The sequence below is a fragment of the Neltuma alba genome, unplaced genomic scaffold, assembly GCF_004799145.2.
Source record: "Neltuma alba isolate B1F8T4 unplaced genomic scaffold, ASM479914v2 tig00011138_pilon, whole genome shotgun sequence".
Lineage (NCBI taxonomy): Eukaryota > Viridiplantae > Streptophyta > Magnoliopsida > Fabales > Fabaceae > Neltuma > Neltuma alba.
Window position 1 is genome coordinate 41,448 of NW_021635874.1, and position 17,031 is coordinate 58,478.

The 17,031-nt window shown below is 35.6% G+C and overlaps 2 protein-coding genes across 6 annotated transcripts; one reads left to right on the plus strand and one right to left on the minus strand.

The window, feature by feature from the left end:
* Window positions 1–457: 457 nt before the first annotated feature.
* LOC114761837 (probable protein phosphatase 2C 60) lies at window positions 458–7,246 on the plus strand. Of its 5 annotated transcripts, none has more exons than XM_028951277.1 (11): window positions 458–803; window positions 2,068–2,190; window positions 3,011–3,074; window positions 3,918–4,026; window positions 4,463–4,616; window positions 4,862–4,987; window positions 5,318–5,441; window positions 5,841–5,917; window positions 6,156–6,208; window positions 6,554–6,608; window positions 6,808–7,246. In XM_028951277.1, the coding sequence occupies exons 2-11, from the start codon at window positions 2,074–2,076 to the stop codon at window positions 7,009–7,011; spliced, it is 1,083 nt and encodes a 360-aa protein (XP_028807110.1). In that variant the 5' UTR covers window positions 458–803; window positions 2,068–2,073; the 3' UTR covers window positions 7,012–7,246. The 5 variants fall into 5 exon arrangements, with proteins under 5 accessions (XP_028807110.1, XP_028807113.1, XP_028807112.1 ...); XM_028951280.1 differs by having other exon boundaries at window positions 2,072–2,190; window positions 6,808–7,011; XM_028951279.1 differs by having other exon boundaries at window positions 458–799; window positions 6,808–7,011.
* A 4,043-nt stretch (window positions 7,247–11,289) lies between these two features.
* LOC114761849 (pentatricopeptide repeat-containing protein At4g31850, chloroplastic) lies at window positions 11,290–15,504 on the minus strand. The gene is made up of 2 exons (XM_028951297.1): window positions 11,755–15,504; window positions 11,290–11,642 (listed from the first exon to the last, which is right to left on the minus strand). The coding sequence occupies exon 1, from the start codon at window positions 15,277–15,279 to the stop codon at window positions 11,956–11,958; it is 3,324 nt and encodes a 1,107-aa protein (XP_028807130.1). The 5' UTR covers window positions 15,280–15,504; the 3' UTR covers window positions 11,290–11,642; window positions 11,755–11,955.
* Window positions 15,505–17,031: the final 1,527 nt, after the last annotated feature.

Consider the following 17,031-nt stretch of genomic DNA (forward strand, 5'->3'; position numbering starts at 1 on the left):
AGCGAGAAAAATACTGTTGGAGAAAAATTGTAGAATATAAAATCATTATATCATTAATCAATCTAGTATATTAAAATTTAATTCATTCACACTGTTGGAGAAAAAAAATTCAGTCACACTATTAAAAAATTAAAAAATTGTGATCTAATTTCAGAATAAAAGTTCATACTTTTTTTTTTATATCCGGACTACCTTTTCTCATCAGTAAAGGACCAAAGACGAATTTTTTTTAACAAATAATGAATAAATTTCTCTAAATTAACTTTATTGTGTACCTAAAAACTAATTTCGAACTGGCAACAACAACTTGCTTAAAAAACAATCACCTGCCACTCGCAAGTTGGGTAAAATGGACATACGTCATCTAATCTAAGCGCCCCGGGGGGGGGGGGGGGGACAATCATAAAAGCTAAGAAAAATAACGGACGAAATGCAGAATGGGATGAGACAAAAGTCGGAAGGAGAGGGAGAGAGTCCAAGAACCAGAGTGTCGTCGTCTTCCATGAACACTCACCCGGAAATTCACGAAGGCCCAACTCATTCCCTTTTTCTGCGCAGTCTTCTTTTTTTTCTAAGTAGCGTAGCGCTTCTTGATTCGCCTTTCATTCTATCCCTTTTCCTTTCTATCCAAAGCCGTCGTTTTCTCCAGCTCTTTACTTTCTGTCATTCACTTTCCCCGTCTTCTCTAAGATAAAAATATCTTCCTTCATTGCTAGGAGAGTTATTTTCCAGTCCCCTTCATTTTCTTTCGCTGTCACTTTGGTGCTGATCTCCGACTCTGCCGAAGAGGCCCTACCCGGTAAGTGAGTGCGCTCAGAATTATGGACTATGAGTTTTATTTATTTTTTTTAACCTTCTAACTTAACTCATTAAAGGCTGGATTATCATCTGGGTTTTCCTTGAGTCTACCTTTTGTGGTTCTGATTGATCTGGACTACTATACTTCTTTCTCTTCTCTTTTTTTTCTTCCCTCGAGTGTCGTTTTTTCTCATCCAAAACCAGTGGCAGCACCTGCTATTACCTCAGGGTCTCAGATTTTATACTTTAAGTCAATCAAGGTTTTAGTTGGAAGCAATGAACTGCTACTTCACATTAACCGAAAGTGTTAAAACTGGGGTGTTTTCTTTGGAAATTTCAATCATATTTTGATTCTTGACATCAAGGTAATCATCTGATGCGTAAAATGGCTCCGTAATGATCTCGCTGACGCTTTGCTGAATGAAGATATGATTTTCGCTAATCTGGTTTAAAAATTATAACCTTGTGTTTAAAGTTTGAACCATTATCCTTGATTTTATTTTGTGCATAGTTTTGTTCCGCAACGCCGATCGTCCCTGTGTCGTCCGTTGTGATCTTGGGGATTTATCATCCTTAACCCTACGACTTATACATCAGTCCTTACACTATACCGAGACTTCCAAGTTATTTTGTATTTTCCTTCAACTATCACTTTTTTTAAAAAGATATTTTCCCTTCAACACAACATCCAAGTTGTATTAACGAAATTTATGGTTTGTATGTTTCCTTCGTTGTATTTGGTATGATGCTCACTTTTTACCACTCGGGTGGATCTGCCTATCCTCTAGTTGTTGCTTGACCCCCTCGCTTGATTATGTGTTTCCTCACCATATTTGTTCTCGCTTACATTCCTTAGCCAGCCGCTTCTGTAATAGGATGAGAACACCTCAACATGCGTTTATTTGGTCTTGTTATCTGATCTTTATATGCATTCAAATATTTTCCACTTAAAATCGATCATCACTTGTTGCTGAAGTTATATATATATTTTAAATCATCATTTTCTCACCACTTGAATATTCCTTGCATTTTGCCCTAACTTCTCTCGTACAGGTTGCTTGATCTATGTCAGTCCCATTATGATTCATTAAAGGGAAAAAAATTTGATTTGCCTGTTGGATTCTAATTTTCTCTGCCCCATGTAGCATTTACGATTATGGGACATGTTATTGAATGAAGTTGAGATTTTATTTTCTATTACTTGTTTCAGTGCAAGTTTTCATCTATTTCCTGTTTAAGGTAAAGTATTTTCCCCCGCTTTTAATTCAGACAGAAATGGGAATATATCTAAGCAGTCCCAAAACTGAGAAGTTTTCTGAAGATGGTGAGAATGACCGTCTTAGATATGGTTTGTCATCCATGCAAGGTTGGCGTGCAACAATGGAAGATGCTGTGAGTATTCTATAACCTGAATAGTTGTTTGCTTATGAATCTGAATCCCATGAAGTGAATATCTTCGCCTGATCAATGTCCTATATCATAAGAAGTAACCTGCGGAGATGTAGTAAAATTAGGATTGGTTGTATAAGGTGTGAACCAACATAAATTACGAGGTCTGAACTCTGTTTGACACTTTTTTCCAGATTGCTTTCATTTGTTTGTCTAGTTGCAATGCAAGGAGATAAAGTTTGTTACTCAATACTCCTTTCTCTTTCCCATTAGCCTTCCAAAATTTTAAACTACTGGTATGTATATATTGACTGTCAAGTAATTTCATTAGTCAAGTGGCTTATGGCTCAACTTGTCCCTCTTGAGTAGTTCAGCATATAGCTAGGTTTCAAGGAAATATTTGTCAGAAAAGTAATCAGGAGAAATTTCTATCCTCAAATCTAATATGTTGTTGTATGGGTTTCTTTATCAGGACTCCTTCACCTCCATTCTTGTAGAAACAAATGCCCGCGTGTGTGTTTTCCAATTCTATTAGATGAACCAAAACTAAAAAGTTCCCTTATTCTGAGCTATATGTCCGCTAGGGATTGTCTTCAGCCTTATCTGATAATTTATCGTATGGTCAACTATTTAGTTTACAACATAATTGGGACATTTTGGGCAATACATTTTGGGCTTGATGAATTTTTTTTTCCTGAAGAAATGATTATTATACTACTCTTTTTGAAATTTCAACCTGGTTAACTGAAATTTGTGACATTTTCATTGCTTCTTAGTTAAACTATGAATATGCTGTTGATTTTTTTCTCCTCTCTTCTGCAAGCATGCTGCATGTCCAGATCTTGATGCATCCACTTCGTTTTTTGGTGTTTATGATGGGCATGGAGGTAAGATTTGAAGCAGTTTGGCTGCTTGGGTTGGGAGCAGAGTGCCATTTTTTATATTTTGCTACTGGCAATTTCTAAGCACGTTACAATGATTTTTTTATATTATTACCGTATTACTTCATTTACCTTCTGGAGAAGATCTCTCCCACCCCTCTAAGATGCAGAAAAATAAAAGCAGCAATTGTTTTCCAGCTCTCTGAATATTTACAAGAAAGACACTCTTGCCATGCTTCTGTGTGCATCCCCCTTTCTCTTTCTTCTGATCTCACCTTGCAGTAAAATTTCTCCTTTCCATATAAAGTGAAGAAGAATAGGCCAAGTTGACCTTTGAGCTGCTTTCTAGCTATCTGTTGTTCCAACGTGTTATACAAGCAATTTCTCAAATGGAGTACCAAACTGTTGCTTAGAGTAACTTTGAGGTGCGTGGAGAATGAATCCTTGAGATGTGTGAGGGCCCTATTGCAATATTATATTTCGTTGTTAAGAATAAACACTATAGGTTTCCACCTCTTGGGTCAAATAGATTTTTCTGCTAGGCGTCTAAATAATGTCCATGCTTCCGTTGTCTATTCTATTTTGTACCCTTTTGTCCCCTCAATGGGGCTTCTTTTCAAACAGGTAGCTGTTTAGTCCTTGTCCTTTTAAGACCATTTTCTTGTTGGCAATATGAGGTCCTTGTCTGTCAAATCTTCCATTCACTTAGTTTCACCTATAGAACGCGCAAAGTTTACTCCAAATTCACTGTTTTCATACCTGGGAAAGGAAGGGTGGGGTTGCATAAATAGTGTGTGTTTTGCAGTCCCTGCTGCTGTTTGAATGCTCACTTGTTCCTAAAATTTTCAGGAAAGGTCGTTGCAAAGTTTTGTGCTAAATATCTTCACCAACAGGTGGTCAAAAGTGAAGCATATACAGCTGGAGATATAGGAACAGCTCTTCAGAAAGCTTTTTTCAGGTTACAGGAAAAAACAGGGCCTATTTTGCTTAGCGACTTAAACAGTTGGTTCCTGTGTTCTTTATCCCACAAGTTCGCGACTGATATATTTCATGCCTGTGTGCTGTTAAGTTTTGGTTATACTATTCAAACTTCTGTTTTGAATGAAAATTTCATTTCCTAATTTTTCTTCCAGTAACTATCATTTCAATACACAAAGGCGTGAAGGTTACTTTGGTCTCATTCTGCAAGTTCTATGGATTTGTTCCAATCACTTGAGCAAACGGAGTAATGATGATTATATAGTTAGCATTTTGTAATGTCAAGTTTTAAGTTGCTGGTTATAATGTAAACATTAAGTGAGGGATTATCATCAACGCTTCTACGTATTCCCCACTGCCCTGGGTGTGAAAACATTGGGAAAAAAAGTTTTAACTGTTATGCTATTATCATATAGAATGGATGAGATGATGCGTGGTCAAAGAGGATGGAGGGAATTAGCCGTCTTAGGTGATAAGATAAACAAGTTTACTGGGATGATAGAAGGATTGATCTGGTCACCACGAAGCAGCGATGGTAATGACCAGGTTGATGATTGGGCTTTTGAAGAGGTATGTATGAGATTTTGATGAGTGACGCCTTCACGTTTTCCTTTTGGCTTTATGCCCTAAGTTTCTTTTTTTTTTTTTTTTTAAACAAATTATATATTGTTTTTAATTTAATAAATTTTTCCTTATCTAGATGAGCTGGTTTTTGGCAGGTCAATTAAATCAATATTTTCTCTGCATTTTTCCTTTCGTTTTCATTTTTTTAAGAAAAAAATATGCTCTGATTTGAACTTATTTGTCAAAACCAGGGACCACATTCTGATTTTGCTGGACCTACTTCAGGAAGCACTGCCTGTGTTGCAGTAATAAGAAACAACCTGCTTGTTGTTGCAAATGCTGGGGATTCAAGATGTGTGATATCCAGGAAGGGTCAGGTAACTGAAGATTGGAAATTCTTTATTTGCTCCTGAAAAAATTATAGTCGCTACTTTCATGGAAATATCCATATGCAAGTACAGATAAGTATCTATGCTGTAATTTGTATTGGTGACTTGGTGGAATGACTGTTGTGCTTTGGGCTCCAATCCATGTCTCAAAATTGGAGTATATAATAATTTAAAAATTATTCAGGGGACTCGTTTCAGCTTGAAAAAATAGAAAAAAGGTTCTTGTCTCATTTCTCTTGAAGACTATGTATGATAACGTTCCTAAGGTTACAATCCTTGTTGATTCATATTTTGTCTGACTTTGGATCTTTACCACAGGCGTACAATTTATCTAGGGACCACAAGCCTGATCTTGAGATTGAGAAGGAAAGAATCTTAAAAGCTGGTGGTTTTATTCATGCAGGGCGAGTTAATGGAAGTTTAAATCTTGCAAGAGCTATAGGTAGTTGGTTACCTGCGGATATTGGACTTTTCGAAGACTAATTTTCATTCCCCTTCTTTTTTTATTTTTCTTGCAGTCTTGTCCTTCTGTATCTGTAAGTGGCAGGGACATGCAATTCGTGGACATAATAAATAAGCACCTATATTGCTTGGCAACTTTCTTCTTTTTAGTTACTTTGGCCTTTATGTTGGTTTTTTTTTTAAGGCCGAAGGAGGTTCTTGTGCATGAAGATCTGTTTAAATTCGCATTAATGAAGATTTCTAATTTCTATGGATACATGTTATATGCTTACTTGTCTGTCTTTTTCCCTGTACACAGTTACCTGTATGAGAATGCAGATTATATTTTAGTAGGCTGGTGGGTTATTCTACAATTTTAATTTGTTCTCACTTGCTGCAGGTGACATGGAATTTAAACAAAATAAGTTTCTGCCTGCTGATAAACAAATTGTGACTGCCAATCCTGACATAAACACTGTAAGTTTGTTTCTTTATACATTTTGGCTAATTTCCTAGTTGATACAGAGATCTGTAACAAACTATTCACCAAAAAAAAAAAAAAGAGATCTGTAACAAACTTGTTCTCCAGTAATGGTAGAATCAACGATGAAATGATAGGTTAGGACTCACTGTCGTTGCTACACGTTTAAGTGTCTGACTTTTAATATCCATCTGTCATGATTGATACATTGTTTTATTATGGACATCTTTATAGGTGGAGCTTTGTGATGAAGACGAGTTTTTAGTGCTAGCATGTGATGGAATATGGTATGCTTCTTAATGTCCTATGCTTTCAAATGTTGGCTTTTATTGGAAATTTATTATGTACTTGTACTATATAAAAGATGTTTACAACAACAAGTCTTATCACATTCAGGTAAAACGATATTAGGATGGGATAAGTGAGATGTGATCTTATGAATGGCAAGATCCAACTCATGCCCTTACATGCTGCCTTTACCACTTTTGTTCATCCCTTATCATTTATCCACAAAGCATGCCCATGATTTCTGGATTTGGCTTTGGACAATTTCATGTTATACTTCCCCCGCAATGGGTCTGTTAACTAAGTCCTTGAATTTTTGTGATGGGATCTACTTCTAATCATTTCAGGGATTGCTTATCAAGCCAGCAATTGGTAGATTATGTGCATGAACAACTTCTGTCGGTAAGTTTGTTTTTCTTGACAAAGATTCTGCTTAATTTAACAAGTGGCCACCATTCTTTTCACAAAAAGAAGAAGAAGAAGAAGAAGAAGAAGAAGAGATTTTATGATTAGTGGCGCGTCCAGTTACTTGGGTGAAGATTTCATTGGCATACACCATATTCTAATGAAATAATTGACATGATATTTTCTACTTATGCAGGAAACGAAACTCTCAACCGTATGTGAGAGAGTACTTGATCGGTGTTTGGCCCCATCAACTGTTGGAGGTGAGGGATGTGATAACATGACAATGATCTTGTTACAATTCAAGAAACCCACCCGGTCTACTGAAGTGGCGGCAGAGCAATCCACTTCAAACGAACAAGCTGAATCTGAACCAAAACCAGAGGGAAGCAAAATTTAATGGGGCTTTTGGGGTGCAGCTATTCATTAGTGTGATATATACAGTGTAGGCCACTGGTTTGAATATGTCCGGATGGTCGTTTTCCTTCTTCCTGCTAGCCTTACCTACAATGATGATTCTGATTCATAGAAAAAATATTGCATTATTTTTCCCTCTCCACCGCCTTCTTTCTTTTACATCTTGGAGAGGATATGGTCCTCCCTGTGCAATTTAAACTGGCCACAAGTTTGTTTGTATCTACATAATGTTAATTGCACCCAACTCGCAATCCTAGCGCAACTTAAAATTCGAAATTTTGGCCCCAACAATCTGTTGGGTTTTTTTTTTTTTTTTTTTTTTTTTATAAAAGGTGATATTGGTTGGAGGAAAATTTTCAACTAAAAAAGAAAGAAAGCAAGAAAGAAATTGGAAGCAAACGATGAATCTTTTTGGGGCATTTAATAGAGTTCAGAGGCATAATGGAAATATTGCAAATTCCATTTTCTAGGGAATTTTGTTTGCTTAGAATAATAAAATTATATACGTGGATCTCTTGCCATTGACCTTTCTTAGGTACAGTATGAGTAGATTAAAAAAGTTTATTAATTTAGTTATTTATAATAAATACTATCTCAGGTCTTAATAATAAGATCTTATTTGTAGTCTATAAACGAAGTCTTATAATCAAAACTGGATGTAATGTGTTATTTTTTCTAGAATATTTTTGCTAATCATATTTATTAGTTAACATTATTATTTGATGAATCTTTTAATATTTTGCAACTACTATAAAGATTATTTTAAAAAATAAAAAAATATAAAAAATAAAATAGATTGAGATATTATATTTAAAATTATTTATTTAAATTAAAAAAAAAAAGCGAAGCCAACCAAGATATCAGTCCAAATCACGAATCACGATTATGAGAATCCCTAATTTTGTGGGGGTAATTTTGGAATTCAGGATCCTCTTTTGGAAAGCTACGAAACGGACGTCCCAAAATTATAAGGGGGTGTTCCCGTAATTTCACGGCTCCCTTTACTTCTGAACTGTCTACAAAAGAGTCATCATCTCATCACCATTCTTATTCGCGTAAGGTTACAACTGCAAGCCCATGAACGCTCAGTCTTCTGCCTTTTCTGCGTTCAAGCCTGATGATATCTATCCCAGTCTCTTTCTAGTACCCTTTCTCTCTCTAAAATGGTAAACTGGCCCCGCTGGACTATATTTTCCATTACGAAGAAAAACAAAATAAATTTAAAACAATGCGACGATACAATGAAGGCAAAGCTCTTTACGTATGTCTTCTATTCTCCTCCAGCCACACCTCCTGTTCATAAAACACAATCCTTTGCTTCCCTTAATTGCTATTCCTTCTATCTTTCTTGGGGCTCTGTTTTCACATGCATATACAGAATCCTTCAGTCTTTAATTGCCTCCAAATACTCATAATTGACTTTACACTCCAGGAAAAAACGCGGTTTTATTCCTGCGACTCCCACTGGAAACCCTGCCCTTCGACCCTTCTATTGTGCTCCTTCCGTTGAAAATTCAAAATTAAAGGTTGAGATGAAAAGGGGTTTTGTTAATTCTCATCAATTTTACGGTTCCCTCGATGATTGGAGGGTTAAGCGCAAATACCATTGTTTGTTGGAAGATTTTCTGGAGTTGCAGAAGGTTCGAGTAGTATTTTAATTTGTTTAAGTATACTTTTGATTTTGATAGTACGTGTTCTGTACTATATTCTATCTCGCCGCTTATATTATGCTCTTTGTTCCTAAAAGTTCTCATTTTTAATCCCAAAATGAGGCCAGCTAAGCGAAATAATGGAGAGGACAAGTAAGTTGTTATGTCTGTGTTTGAAGTTGTTTGCATGACTACGTTGAAGGGTTCTGAAAAATCCCCGATTTTACACTTTTTCTTTTACTCCATTATAGGCCCGTTTGGCATCACGTTTATAAGTATTTACAGGCACATTTTCGGTGCTTATCTCGTTGGACTGCAGATTTATTTGACTTTTATCTTGAAGTGGGAAGATTATCTTCAGGATTGGATGGGGTTTTATCTTCTCGAGTTCGCATTGATTTTAGATTAGGAGATTAAATTCATTATCAGCTACAACGATGTGGCAGGAGTTTGTTTCAAAGAAAAAGAAATTGCAAACTCAAAAGCAGAAGAGAAAGATGCTTGCAGAAGAAGTTCGGTATGAAACACAACGATTTCTTTTATGGCTACTCTATTTTCTTCGTTTCTGTATAAATTGAGACTCTCCATTCTGTCTTTCTGCTTTCAGGTTCTTGAGGCAACGTTATAATTATCTAACCAAGTCACAGTCAAGCAAAGTTGAATCAGATTTATTTTTGTGAGTAGAGTAGTGTACAGTTTTGTGCCGATAGTAGTCTAGATAACATGAGCATGTAATCTTTTGTGAGTAGAGTAGTGTACAGTTTTGCATTCAAAAACAAATGAAGAAACAACCGAACTGAGGGATTTTTGGACTTTAAAAACTAGAATCATAAGGACTTTTGTTTCCATTCACTTCCTCTAACACAGTCGACCGTGGAGCAGGAAGAAACGGAGAGGGAGGTGGTTGCGTGGATGAAACCATGCATAAAAAAGAAGCTGAACAATTGCTCAACAAATGACAACAAGAGCGGAAAGAGGAAAATATCGTGGCAAGATAAGGTCGCTTCGGGGGTCTGAATCCTCTGTTTTCAATGTAAACAACACTTCGTTTGGTCGAGGAAGAACCTGTCATTTGTTTTTATACCTGCAACTCTCCAAAATCGGAGTTGGAAAATTTTGTCCTAGTTAATATTAACTTTTGGTACTAGATAGCAACAGGTCAAGAATTTGGCATCAATATTTTGTTGAAGAAATGCAGCGTGTAAAGTGATTCATTTAACCTGAAGGACGCTTGTTAGATATTTGTTACTGACGGTGCTTTTTGTCAAGATATATAGGAATTAAGGGTGGTCTCAAAAACACTTATTCACATATTTTGAAATGATTTTTTTTTAATATATTCATATCATATTTTGCAAATTATGATTAACAGGTTGTTTTTGAAGAATTTTACGAACTTTCCAAACAAATCTGAGATTTGTCGAGCATTATTTGTATTAGAATTAGAATACTTCCACAGGCCTTTCATAAATGGGGGACTTCTGCATTTACAAATTTGAATCATAGAGGGGTTTCATATATTGCATAGGGTGAAAGGAATGAGTTGCAATATTTCTGAATAATGGGTGATGTGTTATTTATTTATGTTAAATAATATTATTCATAATTTCATATTTCACTAATTTATATATGGAATGATCAAACGCTCGTGAAACAACTATTCTTCTGATATTAAATATAAGACTTATTTTGTAGTGTAAATTATATTATAAAATAAATCTTATATTTAGAATCAGGACAGTATTATTTTTTAAACATCATTATGCTCACTTAGTTTTTATAAAAATTATTATCGAGTAATAACTGGATATAGATTCTATGTATTGAATTTTTTTTGACCCAAGATTCTATGTATTGAATGAAGTTTAAAAAAAACGAGTGATATTACTTATGACCAATGAATATTGAATTTCTTTTCAACGATGTACAATCTATGCTTTGACGGGGAATCATACTTTTAATCATTTGAATTTGATGTAAACCTTGTTTATTGTAAAAAATTAGAGGAATAAAATAAAATATTTTGTTATGAATATACTGTCGTAGTCACATGGATGTTCACGTATCTCTCCGTGTCACTTAAAATTTCTCAAATGATATGTATCTTTCACAATTTTAGATGAAATTTTTGAATTGTACTTAATAACCTGAAAGTGAATGAAAAATATTCTCTTCTATTCCCCGGGGGGAATCATCAAATAAATATTATTTTTCAATGATCATTTTGCTCCCTTGCAAACTTTTGCCAAATTAGCAATAAACATGTGGGTTTTATGTATGGTGCGCTAATCTGGAAATAAATTTCAATGCTTACTGTAAGAATTTTTATCTTCAATATTTTATATTGAATTTTTGGCCAAATAAATATTGAATATTGAATTGACTGAGTATCTCTATAATTTCGTTTTCTTATGCATTAAATTTTGAGAATAAAACTTATTGTAAATTGCTTTAAACTCGTCAAACTCACAGTATCTAAATTCTTAAAAGCATCATGCTTTATATTGTCTACATGACTTGTATTATCATTCGGGTGATCCACAGATGCAGGTATCAAACGTTAGTCCTTCATATTGCATCAGATTGACTTTCCTGCCCACAGTGTAAGAATATGCGAAAAACGGGTTCAATATGTGAATAATCATCGCAATATTTCGAATAGTATCCTGTTTACACTAACAATGTCAACTAACAATTCATTATTTCAAAATCTTGCGATTTTCCATTCACCTCCACAATTCTCTAATTACATGCTATTTGACAATTTCTAACCACTTCTACAAATTGTTCATGTAGTCACAAAGAATGGCAGCAAAGAACTTAAAAGGCTATACCTATAGGTCAGTATGAAAAACTACAACCTTTTTACAATCTTCGTCGTTTTGAGTCTTCGTGTGGCGTCAATTTGTTCCTCCTCCGAGTATGGAAGATGAAGGCCACATGTGCATAGATTGGGAGCGTACGCCTGCAACGACCAAAATTACTGTTCGAATAGAAAGAAGTAAAAACTTTTATTCTTTCGAAGAAGGCATTATGTTATGGATGTATTCTACAAGTGTTGAATACTCAGTACTCACAAGTCACAATTCAATTTGATCGACAAGTACTGTAAATTGTTGAGGCGTTGTCAGAATGAAGCAATGTTTTGGACAAAACTATAAACAGGTTGGTATCTAGAGTCCCCGAGATTTTTGAGGCACGAAGTCATAATCACCCGGACTAAAACAATTATAAGCTTCTTAAATGCGATATCATTCAAATGATATTGGGACTCTTAGTCAGCATTGATTAGGAAGCTGAGCAAATGTTCCCGAGTTGGGCCTGCATCCCCCAACCATCATCTTCTTGTACACGGCAAAGGCTCGGTCTGAATTGCCTGAGATACTATATCCTCGAATGAGAGCATTATAAGTGAAGACATTAGGTTCAAGGCCCACCTGTAGTAGTTCTTCATACATCTTTCCCGCCTGCTCAACCATACCAACAATCCCCAGATTAAGAATCAGTGAATTGTAAGAGTAAAGATCAGGAGTGATGCCCCTACTCTTCATTTCATTAAAAAGAGAAAGAGCATCCTCCAACCTACGCGATCTTCCAAGACCATTGATGATAAGGTTGTAAGAAACTAAGTCAGGATCAAGGCCAGTTAGCTTTAGTTCCTCAAAGTACCGTAGAGCATCATCAATTCTACCTACCATACACAGACACTCCACAAGAATGGTGTAAGATTTCAAATCCGGCCTTATCCCTTCTTTAACCATCCTCCTGAACAAATCACAAGCTGTTTCAATTTTACCTGCTTTCCCAAATCCATTAATAAGAATATTGTAAATTGCACAGTTTGGCTCACATCGATAGTCTGACATATTCTCGAAGAGTTGCATTGCTTCCTCCAACCTTCCAGCCTTCAGAAGACCATCTATAAGAGGGCCATACGTGCAAGGAGTGGGAGAGAAATCAGCACTTACAAGATCGTAGTATAGATCTAATGCTTTGTTCAAGCTATTAGATTTCACAAGCGCTGAAATGATAATATTATGAGTGACGGCATTAGGCTTGCATCCCCTTGAGAGCATCTCCTTGTGCAGCTCAAAAAGTTCATTGATCTTCCTAGATTTCCCTAGAACATCAAGCAACAAGTTGTAGGTAAAAATATCTGGGCCACAACCGATATTTTTCATCTCCGCATAGAGATCCCAGGCTTTTTCATTGATATTACATCCCAGAAGCCCATCCATCAAGCAATTATATGTTTCCAAGGTTGGGTGAATTCCCAAGGTTTTTGTAAATTTGTCAAATAAATTTTGAGCATCCATGGCCCTGTTTTGTTTACACAGAACTCTGATTAGTGGCAAAACTATAGAGTCATTTTGGCAAATTGAATTGTGCACCAATTTTTCAGCAAACAAAATGGCATTTTCTAATTTGGTTTGAATTAGAATACCATCCATTAATTCTTCCCAGAACTGTCTGCCCGTCTGTAAACCAACCTTGTGTGTGAATTCCGTGACAACCTTAAAAGCATCCTCAATCCTCCCAAGCCTCAAAACACCAGGAAGGAGGGTGCATAAAGTTACCTGGTCAGGGTAGAGAAATTTCTTCATCTGATGGTAAAACCAGAATGCATCATCAATTTTATCTTCTATGATCAGGCCATAGATGATGGTGTTATAAGTCAGAACATCGGGAATGCAATTCATTGTTGTCATCTTATACAGCATCTTCAAGGCGAACTCAACCGCATCATTCTTGCAGAGGCAGTCCAGGAGTGTGTTAAAAGTTACTGTGTTTGGGGGGCATCCACATTCTGTCATACTCTCAAACAATTCAAGCGCCTTTTGAAGCTTTCCCTCTTTCCCCAAGCCTCCGAGTAAAGTATTGTATGTCACAACTGTGGGATAAAGCTTCATATGCTTCATTCTCCCAAACATTTCCCATGCCTCATCAACCCGATTAGCCTTGTAAAGTGTGTCAATTAAAGAATTGACTATAATTACATCAGGTGCACACCCATTGCCCATCATCTCATCTAGAAGCTTTAAGGCTTCATCTACTTGGCCCACTTTACTATAGCACTTCATCATCATATTATATGTTACCGAATCTGGTGCAAGCCCACAATTTTGAATCTCACTGAATATTTCTTTTGCTTCTCTAATCCTACCCAATTCAGCAAGACTGTATAAAGAAGCATTACAGGCCACTATACTTGGCACAATTCCTCTACTTTTCATAGTTTCATAGGTATCAAGAGCTTTTCCCGGATCACCAGACTTTCCGTAGTAGTCAATGAAAAGGACATATGTAAAGGCCGTAGGTTCAACACCCAAAGATTTCATATTGTTGAAAAGCTCCATTGCCTCATCCAACCTTCTCAGCCGCAGAAGTCCAGAGACCAGTGTGTTGTAGGTATGAAGATTTGGAGAGATTCCTTTAGTGCTCATGACGTCTAACATAGCAAAAGCCTGTTCAACATTCCCAGATTTGCATAAAGCATCAATAAGTATTGTGTAAGTAACCACATCAGCAGCATAACCATCAGCTTCCATCTCACTCCAGAGTTTTTTCACTGCAACCAAGTCACCACAGTCACTGAGCTTGTCCATTAAGGTAGTGTATGTTATTCGATCAGGTTTGTGGCTGCTAGTTCTCATCTTAGTGTATAACTCCATGGCTCCATCAAGTTTCCCTGCAGCACAAAGCGCATCAATGAGAACTGTGTAAGTAACAACATCTGGTCCGCACCCATCGTCTTCCATTTTCTTCAAAATTCCGAAGGCATCATCAATTTTCCCAGCTCTCCCAAGCACCCTAATACATATAGTATATGTATAAATATTTGGCCTCAAACCCAACGTTTCCATCTCTTCCAATAAATCCATTACAGTTCCAGTATCCCTTCTCTTCCCTAAGGCTACCATTAGTGCTGAGTACGTCTTCATGCTAGGCTTTATTTCTTCCGCGACCATTCTTCTGTAAACATCCAAAGCCTCTCTACAGGAACCAGATTGGAGCAGTAAATGAATCAATCCGTTATATGAATACGCATTCAAGACAAATCCGGCTTTCCTCATTTTTCCGAGCGCCAACGGTGCTTGCCGAATCCCGCCTTTGACAGAAAGAGCTTTGAAAATGATCAAATATGTATTTAAATTTCTCTTGATAATCCGCTTTTGCATCAAATCGAAGACAAAAACCATATCCCCAATCCTCCTGTGAACCCTTAAGAACTCAAGCATGTAATTGCATGCTTCAGTCGTATGCACAAAATTCGGCAACTGGGCAACTGACTTAAAATACGAAAGAGCAGAATTAGGTTCCGCAATCGACTTGAGAACGCTCATAACTTCTTCGGATGACACTTTATCTCTTCTCTTCTCATTTACCACGGCCACCTTCTGTGAACTTGTTCTAATGCCTCCTTGCTTTATTCCATATTTCTCCCCATTCGCAGACCCATTGGGTATAATCTTCATATTTACGCAATTCCTCCGTCTTGACCACCCATTATAGTTAAAAACGTAGATATTACCATCTGTGAGGGGACAATTATATGATACACTACTACAGCACAGGTTTGAGCAGAGGATGAAGATTGCCATGGAAACACGATAACAATAATAGACGATGGAACGCACTCGGGAAGACGGATTTTGGAAAACACGAAGAAATCCACTTATCTAATGGTGACTAACAGCTCAACCGAGGACCTTGAAGTAGATCAGAGAAGACAGTTATGCGCTAACGTGAATGTACAAGATGGAGGGAAAACGGCCATGGTAGCCCCAGTCTGAACCGATAAGCCGAGGATAGATACTTCGATTCAGAATAATCCCCGGCGAAGGATTGGCTTCCATAAGCTTTTTACTTTTTAGAATTTTCCTTTTTTTCCGATTACTTTTAGAAAAAAGGATGTGGCGACCCAGCGGGAGAAAATTTCATCTTGCAGAAAAATACTACTACCTCGATCTTATTTATAAGAACTAAATGATTAATTTGAAGAGATAAAAAAAATTAAGTTAGTTATTTGTAATAAATATTTGTTATTTTTTCTAAAATATCCTTACTAATCAAGTGTATTTATCAAACTATTATTATTAGAAGGACTATCTTGAAAAAATACATAAATATAAGAGATAAAGTGGATTAGGGTCTTATATTTAGAACCAAAATAAAAGTTAAAGAGGGTCTTATGTTAAGGAACGGAGGTAGTATAAAAATAAGATGAATTAACTCTTATAGTTATAACCTCCTATCCTTAACATAAGACCCTCTTTGACTTTTATTTTGGTCTCAAATATAAGAGTTCAATCCATTCTGTTTCTCATATTTATACATTTTTTCAAAGTAGTCCTTCTAACAATAATAGTTCTAGCCAATACACCTGATTAGCAAGAATATTTTAGGAAAAATAATATCTATTTAGAATAAATAACTAACTCAACTTACTTCCTTAATCTCCTTAAATTAGTTAACCAGCTCTTATAATTAGAATCAGAGGTAGTACTTATTTATGCATTCAAAATAGTCATTGTACTAATTGCACATATTAAATATTTAATTAAATAATGGTTTTAGTTAATATATGATTAATAAAGATATTTTAGAAAAGATAACACCTAATTATTACATATAACTAACTCAACAAACTTTTTTAATATATTCAAATTAATCAACTAGCTTTTATATTAACTACAGGAAGAAGTATAATTTATTATGAATTAGTATAGATATGGATATGAATAGGCAATTGATTGGATATATAATACTACTTTCGATCTTTAATATAAAACCCTATTTGACTTTTATGCTGATCTTAAATATAAAAACCCAATCTATTTTATCTCTCATATTTACTCAATTTTTTTCAAGATAATCCTTCTAATAATTATAGTTTTAGTCAGCATACTTGATTAATAAGATATTTTATAGAAGACCACCTATTTAGTATAAATAACTAACTTAATTTCTTTTTTTAATTTCTTCAAATTAGTCAACTACTTCTTATAATTAAGATAAGAGATAGCAGTATATTGATGATTATTTTGTGTATTTATTACTCGGGTATACAAAATAATTTGTCGAAACCATATCATCTTTTAGTTGGCTCAATATGCATTTAAAGTTATCTTTTAACTCAAATTTTTAAAAATAAATTTAAGTGTGTTTGGATTGAATTTTAAAACTTGAAAAAAAAATCCTGCGCCAATATATGGATGTTTGTGCCTTTGGAGTTAAATTTTTTGAACATAATTGGGCCAAAGGCCCATTTGCCTTAAGAAAGAGGGCGAATTTTGATCTTTTTGGGGTCATTATAAGGCTGTAAGCGTAACTCGTATTTACGCATATAGTCA